Here is a 7,751-nt window from a genome sequence, read left to right as displayed (position 1 = left end):
TCAGTACATCCCACGCCATCCACCTCCACTCATGCCACCTTGCCCGTAGTAACCTCCGCTGCCACCGCCACCACCACGGCCTTAAAACAAAGACATGAAGAATCATTTAGCAGGAAACATCTGTGATTAAGATATTAAAAGCTTATCTGCACTCATGGGCACCATCTATGGTGGCTAACACACCAGAGATACTTACCATAACCACCCAAGCCATCAGGAGTACCATATCCTCCACTGTAATTGTTCCCCATTCCCATTCTTCCAACAGATCCATATCCTCCCTGATTATCTTTACAAAAAAGAAAAAGAAAAAAAAAATAAGTTTGAGGTTGGTTGACATGTAGCTAACGCTATTTGTTTAAAAAAAAAAAAGAAATTTACATACCCATTCCATCTCTGCCATAGCCTCCCATTCCAGAACCTCCCATTCCAGAACCACCTCCAGGAGTAGAATTCAAGAAGAGTTCAATGTATCTGTGCTCTTTAAGAAAACAAGATAATGGGAGAGAAAAGAACGACAGATCAAATTTACTAATAAAGGCTTTAAATAGTCAATATTAACCTGAAATTATACTTGCTAATTCCTAGATACCAGAAGAACCAAGAAAGCTAAATAAAGTATAAACCTTGTTAGAAGCCAAATGGTTGTAGGTTCCAATGACTGTGACAAGGGTTACCTACAGATCCTAGCACCTCTTATATTTACTTCAGCAAATAAATTTGCCAACAAGTTCACACCTAGGAAACAAGACAGCACGCTAAAGATACTACTTACGCATGTTATTTTTATCTTTAGACATGGCAGCTACTGCATCTTCGTGTGTCACAAACTCCACATCTGCTTCTCCTGTGGCTCTGCCATCAGCTCCAATATCGATATGAACTCGTATTGGATTTAGTGGTGAGAAGAACTAAGTAAAAGAACATGCTTGTTAACTTTTTTTATAGTATGTTGCCACATAGCTTGACTTTTTACTCATTAGCTAAAACAAACTCACCACCCTATGTTGCTAACAACTACAGAAGTTCTATGAACATAGGACTATACACTTAGGGGAATAATGTGCTGGACATAGTGCACATGCCTTTAATCCAGAAATTTGGGAGGCGCTGGCAGGAAAATTGCAAATTCAAGGCCAGCCACTGTAACTTAGCAAGACCCTGTCTGAAAACAGCCGGGATGTAGCTCGGAGGTAAGAGTACTGAGGTTCAATCCATCCCTAGTTGCCCCCCGCCAAGAGAACAATGTAGCTAACCTAGGGGGAAAAACCCCAGATTAAAAAAAAAAGTAAACTCATACTCTACTATTAAAAGTAGAATAAAAGTTAAGCCCTACCTGCCCCCCCCCACCCCTTGACTCTTTTCTGTGTGTATGGTAGTAAAGGGATTGAACCCAGGGGCTACACAACCCCGGCCACATTTTATTTTTTTATTTGGAAACAGGATTTGGGTAATTTGTTAAGAGCTTTCTCACCAAGATGCTCAGGCTCGCTTTGAACCTGTGATGAATCTCCTGAAATACTGAGATTACAGTTGTGCACTTGACTACACTTTAACTCTTCAAAGCTGGACAAGGTGGTGTATGCCTATAATCCCAATAGTTGGAAGGCTGAGAAAGGAAGATCAAAGGTTTGGGGGCCAGCTTCAGCTATTTAGTGAGGCCCTCCGCAACTTAGTGAGACCATGTTTTAAAATTAAGAATGAGCTGGGCGTGGTGGCGCACACTTAATAATCCCTGCACTTGGGAGGCAGACAGGAGGATTACACAGGTTCGAAGCCAGCCTCACTGGGCATAAGAAACCCTGTTTCCAAATAAAAGTATAGAAATAGGTCTGGGAGTGTAGCCTAGAGGTAGAAGTGCTTCCAGGAACCCCAGTACCACACACACACAAAAAGAATGAAAAATAGTAGCCAGGTGTGCACACTTGTAATCCCAGCATTCAGGAGGCCGAGACTGAAGGATCACGGTTCGCGGACGGCCTCAGCTACTTAGTGAGGCCCTCTGCAACTCATTGAGACCCGGTTTCAAAATAAAGAATAAAAAATAGGGCAAGGGCTATAGCTCAGAGGTCAAATGCCCCTGGGTTCCATCCCCAGACCTAAAAAAGGAAAAAAAAAAAAAAAAAGAAAAATAGTGCTAAAAAATTAAGAATGAAAAATAGTGCTGGGGTTGTAGTTTGGAGGTAGAATGCCCCAGGGTCAATCCTCAGTACTGGGAGAAAAAAAAAGTTATTTCAAGGGCTTGGAATGGATTCTATCCCAGTACTACCAATTAAAAAGCCGGGCATGGTGGCATACGCTTGTAATCCCCGCGGTTCGAAGACAGCCTCTGCTACTTAGTGAGGCTCTCAGCAACTTAGTGAGATCCTGTTTCCAAATAAAGTATAAAAATAGGTCTGGGAGTATAGCCTGGAGGTAGAAAGCTCCTGGGTTCCACATCTAGTACCACACCCACACCCACACACAAAAAAAAAAAAAAAAGAAAGAAAAAAGAAAAAGAAAAAAGCATTGTGGAGCTTTCTTATAATCCCAGCATTCTACAGGCTAAGACAGAAGGATCGCAGTTCACGGACAGCCTCAGTAACTTAGGCCCCTGCAACTTGGTTTGGTTTGGCTTTTTAGGCCAGACAGATTAACTGTTGGTTTGATACCCTGTTTCAAAATAAAGAATAAAAAATAGGGCTGGGAGTATACCTCAGAGATAGAATGCCCCTGGGTTCCATTTCCAGTACCACCAAAACAAAAAAACAAAAATCAAAAAAAAAAAAAAAAAAAAAAACTGGAATACACCATGTGAAAGTAGAAAATATATAGAGGAAAAAATAAGGCATATTATAATTTAGAGCAATGGGATTGATAAACCTACCTACTGAATAGCCCCAAAATATATCTTTTAATTTAAATCCCAAATTAACCAGATTTAACTATCCTTAGGTCAATTGGTTCCTAGTAAGATATGCAAAAAACTCACTTTTACTAGATGGATTTGACTCTATTTGGCCCATGGACTGAAATATGCCTCTCTCCTACAGTTATCTGTCTGGCCTAAAAAGCCAAACCAAACTATTACATATCACTCTAAAATTCTGACACAACAAAGAAACATCTTCCAGCCTGTCACTACTGTGGATTAGGCATTCACTGAATTGTTCTTAAATGGGCTTACTAAAATGTATTTTTTTTTAAACCTGCTTGATTCTTAAACTGATGCCCCCCCCAATCAACTACTATTGGGAGCCAGGTGTGTTAGGAGGCTAAGACAGGAAGATCACAGGTTTGAGAACAGTCTCAGCAAGTAGTAAGCCTCTCAACCTAGTGAGACACTGTTTCCAAATAAAAATAGTGCTGGGGCAGTGAAGCTCAAAGGTAGAATGCCTCTGGGGTTCAATCCCCAGTGCCACCAAAAAAAAAAAAAAAAAAGTGGGTAGGTTTTAAGGATATTTTTCTTTTTCATGTGCTGTAAGCTTGAACTACCCAGGACCTTATCCATACTTCCCAAATACTCTATCAACTGAGCTCTTACCCCTAGCCCTAAAATTGACATTAAGCCATAAAGACAAAGAAAGAAAAAGAATACTATAAAATTGCGATACCAGGTAAAACCACAAATAATTACAGAAATTACTCACGTTAGCAATGTCATTTTCAGTTGCACGAAAAGGCAACCCTCTCATATGTACAAAATGACCACCATGAAAGCCTGAACTTGCATCACCAGCTCCGCCATAGCCATGTCCTCCCATACCTAAAAAATAAAATGTTAAAATTGTAAGCACTTTGGATAAGTACACTATAAAGGGCTGGGCACGGTGGCATATGCACGTAATCCCAGTACTGGAGAGGCTGAGATAGAAGGATTGCAGGTTCAAGGCTAGTCTCGGCAACTTAGACATGGTTTCAAAATAAATAAATAAAAAGGAGTGGTGGTATAGCTTGAAGGCAGAATACCCTTAGACTCAATCCCCAGCACCTTCCCCTAAACAAAGTTCTATGAAGGACTATATATGCCTAAGTGAACTGTTTATAAAAACACTTTTATTTTTACCTCTTCCATCTCTCATTCTGTCATCAAAGCCATCATTTCCATAGCCATAATTATTATAGCCACCATAGTCATCAAAACCTCCATAGCCTGTATAATTTAAGGAGAAATACATGAATACCATCATCTCAAGAGACAAATTTACAATCTAGTTTATAAAAACACATTTTGTGATAAGCAATGTTTAGCTGCTTGCTTTTAAGTTTGCAACACCCAACTTAGTGCATATAAAAAAAAGCAGTTAACACTTGACAGAAATTTTAAACCTCAAAAGGATAAATTCAGTTATGACATGTAAATTAAATTTCATCCTTATACAAAAAAACCCAGCCAATTAGCTTCATTTTAATTTCTATTTACACTTCCTAGGTGCCAATATGTGCATCAATCAAACCCCACAGCTGGCCATGGGAATCTTTATTTTCATGAACAGGTTTTAAAACCTAGTAGGTACTGAAATTACTGCCATTTCTGTATTTCTTGACAAAGTGTCAGGAACATTAAGAAAATGACAACAGAACCTTTGTTCATTAGATACACATACCACCATCATATCCATCACCTCCTCTTCTCATTCTGTCATACATACTTCCACGCCCAGCTCCATAATAACCCCCTCTTCCTCCTATTGGTCTATCATATGGTCCTGGTCGCTGTCCCAGCAATCTTCTTGGTGGGTCATAAAATCCTTTGATTTCGCTCCTGCTACTTCTGAAGATCTCAATATACCTATTTAAAAATGTTTTAAGGTACAGGTTTTAGGATAAATATATTAAAGTAAATTAGATATTGGGCAATATGAATCATTTTCTACATCTAAGTACATTTCCCAATTAAAATAGTCTAAATACACCATAAATTAACATTTTACACCTACAAACTTAAATAATCAAGTATTTAAGTTTTACATAGACAAATGAGCCATTTGAAAGCAATTCATAATATATATTTTTAGTTTGTTTCCTTTAATACATGATAGGAGTTTAAGGAAAATAGATGATTATACAAAAACATTTATCAACAACATCCTACAGAGAAATGGAAACAATCTAATTTTAATTTAAACAAACTATTAGCATCAATTCCCCACCCAAATCTGTAGTTTCCAAGTTAAATTTAGATAATTAGCAATTCCTTTAAACTACCCCAGAAAAATTTATGGTTACCCCCCCATTTAAGCAATAGTGACCCACAACCCCCAAAAATAAAAATTTAACACCAACCCAAACTCTCCATCCCCACCTGTGCCCTATTCTTTCCTTGTGTTTCCCCAGAGCATTTTCTGCTATCTCCTTTGAAGCAAACTGCACGAAGGCCTCCCCTGTGCTTCTCCCCTGGTAGTCCATCGTCAATGTTATCCCATTTGGCACGATTTCCAACCCTTTAACCCAAGGACAAATAACCCCATCAAGGGGAACAGTGTTAAAGGCTGAAACATTCCCATCTGAATCAAATATTTAAAACAAGTCTAAAACAAAACAAAACAAAAAAACAAAAACTTATTTCCCATCACCCATAATACAAACGGAATATTTTTCAAATATTATTTGATTAAATTAACTTTTTTGCTGCCCAGTGCTCTTTAAATTAAACACATTCTAAAAGCCCACCTATATTACATTAAAAAGCTATAATTAAACTTAATTATGCTCCATACATTAATTCATGGTTTATTTCATCACACAAAATTTTCAAATAACTTCACTGTACAATTAGGTTTTACATATTCTATAATTCTTTATTGAACATTAACTGGAGCACATTTCATATTTTAATATATACCAAGTTTATCACAAACTTAAAGTTCTGAAATTAAGTGGGGTTTACAAATTAAAAACTAATACAATAAAATATAAAATTAAAATATTACTAAACTTTGACTAATACTAGAGGTACCTTGAAAGAACTGAACTATTTCCTCTTTGCTGCAACCAAATGGCAGTCCACGAAGTCGTACTGTCCCATCACTAGCGTCATTTGGACCATTATGTTTCATAACCCAATCCATCTCAAAACCGTTTGATTTAAATGCTATAAAAAATAAACAAGCACATAAAACAGTCAATCAAAATATACTCTTATCAAGAGATAATGAAGAAACACCTCTCAGAGATGTCGTAACAGGAAACACAAGGCTAAAAGTGACACCTATAGAAATGTCACAACACAATGGTATAACTAATTCACATCTTGGAGTAAAAAAAAGTCAGTGAAACCTGGCCCCCCATCCACAAAGACCAAGTATTACACTTGCCTAATTAAACCCCAAACCCAGCAAGATCCTGCTTAAAAGAAAAAAGGGCTGGGAGTGTAGAGGACAATCAGAGGCAGAGCCATCCTTGTGTTCAATCCCCTTGTGTTCAATTATTTATAATATAATAAATAAATAAATCTTGTATAATTCCACTATCAGAATCTCCAAACTATCTGATTATGTCATTCTAATGCCAACTCTAGCCTTATCTATCCTCTTATGTCTTCACTTTTTAAATTTTATCAACTTGAAAATAGCTGTGCAAATTTTCTAAAAACAAACTATTCCAAAATCATACAGTATACCAGAGGTCCACTCACGTTAAGAGCCTAAGTTAAAAAAAAATGTAATGAGTTCTTGATACTGGAAAGCTAGTATTGTAAATCTAAGCTTTTTGATTCACTGATAATGTTTAACTCTTATTTAAGAGGGAAGATAGCCGGGCATGGTGGGGCACGCTTGTAATCCCCGCATTCGGGAGGCTAAGACAGCCGTAGCCACTTAGTAAGGCCCTCTGCAACTTAGTGAGACCCTGTTTCAAAATAATATAAAATAGGGCAGAGGGTGTAGCTCAGGTCGAATGCCCCCTGGGTTCCATCCCCAGACCACAAAAAAAAAAAAAAAAGAGAGAGAGAGAGAGAAGATGCTCATCTCTATTTTAACTAAATCAGATAATTTAAACTCACCTAGATCAAGAGTTTTAGCGAATGTTTTGATTAGATTGGATTTTTAAGCCGGGTGTAAAAAGCTACTCAAAAGTTGAATATTAGCAGAGCGTGGTGGCACACCCCAGCATTTGGGAGGCTGAGATGTGAGGATCATGGTTCGAGGACAGCCTCAGCTACTACTTAGTGAGACTCTGTTCCAAAATAAAGAATTAAAAAAGTAGAACTGGGGGGGTATCACTTAAGAGGTAAAATGCCCCTGGATTCCATCCCCGTACTGCAAAAAAAAAAAAAAAAAAGCCTTCTAACAGTAGTTATGATTTTAAAGCAACTGACTTGGAAGTTAATAATCTAACAAGTTTATGCCCAGCTTTAACTTATTAAATCAAATATATTTAAACACAAGTTTCTAAAAAGGTAATATATTTACCTAAAAAGGTAAAAGTATAAAAAAGGCAGCGAGAAGTCTTTTTCCCTCTAAAATGAACCACTACTCAGTTTCCTTCCCAAAGACAACCATCCTTCCTTTAAAAGTTCTAGAACATTTTCAAGAAGCTAATGCAGAAGTCCTTCAGCTGCAGAAACTTACCAGACCTTGCAAATTTCACTATGCAGCTGTAGGAATCCTACTCACCTGAATATTTCAAACATTTCCCTCACCACCTCCTCCCCTGTAAACAAAACAATTTGTTCACTTGATTCCTTCATGCTTGAAGAGATCATATTTCATATCAAAAGTATTCACTAGTACTTGGGAGGCTGAGACAGGAAGATCGCAGGTTCAAGAACA

At 37.6% G+C, this 7,751-nt stretch overlaps 1 protein-coding gene across 4 annotated transcripts; it reads right to left on the bottom strand.

Annotated features, from left to right (window-relative positions):
- On the bottom strand, nucleotides 1-6,108 carry HNRNPH3 (heterogeneous nuclear ribonucleoprotein H3; the record flags this gene model as incomplete). Of its 4 annotated transcripts, none has more annotated exons than XM_080693773.1 (9): nucleotides 1-80; nucleotides 197-289; nucleotides 386-481; nucleotides 776-911; nucleotides 3,630-3,745; nucleotides 4,046-4,132; nucleotides 4,587-4,771; nucleotides 5,285-5,423; nucleotides 5,939-6,108. In XM_080693773.1, 9 exons carry the CDS (start codon nucleotides 6,048-6,050, stop codon nucleotides 1-3), a joined length of 1,044 nt encoding a protein of 347 aa, XP_080549899.1. The 4 variants fall into 4 exon arrangements, with proteins under 4 accessions (XP_080549899.1, XP_080549896.1, XP_080549897.1 ...); XM_080693770.1 differs by having other exon boundaries at nucleotides 4,605-4,771; nucleotides 5,939-6,050; XM_080693771.1 differs by having other exon boundaries at nucleotides 4,632-4,771; nucleotides 5,939-6,050.
- Nucleotides 6,109-7,751: the final 1,643 nt, after the last annotated feature.

The sequence above is a fragment of the Muscardinus avellanarius genome (genome assembly GCF_963383645.1).
Source record: "Muscardinus avellanarius genome assembly, chromosome: 4".
Classification (NCBI taxonomy): Eukaryota; Metazoa; Chordata; class Mammalia; order Rodentia; family Gliridae; genus Muscardinus; species Muscardinus avellanarius.
The sequence above is the reverse complement of the archived record's forward strand: the minus strand, read 5'-3'. Positions and strand labels throughout refer to the sequence as shown.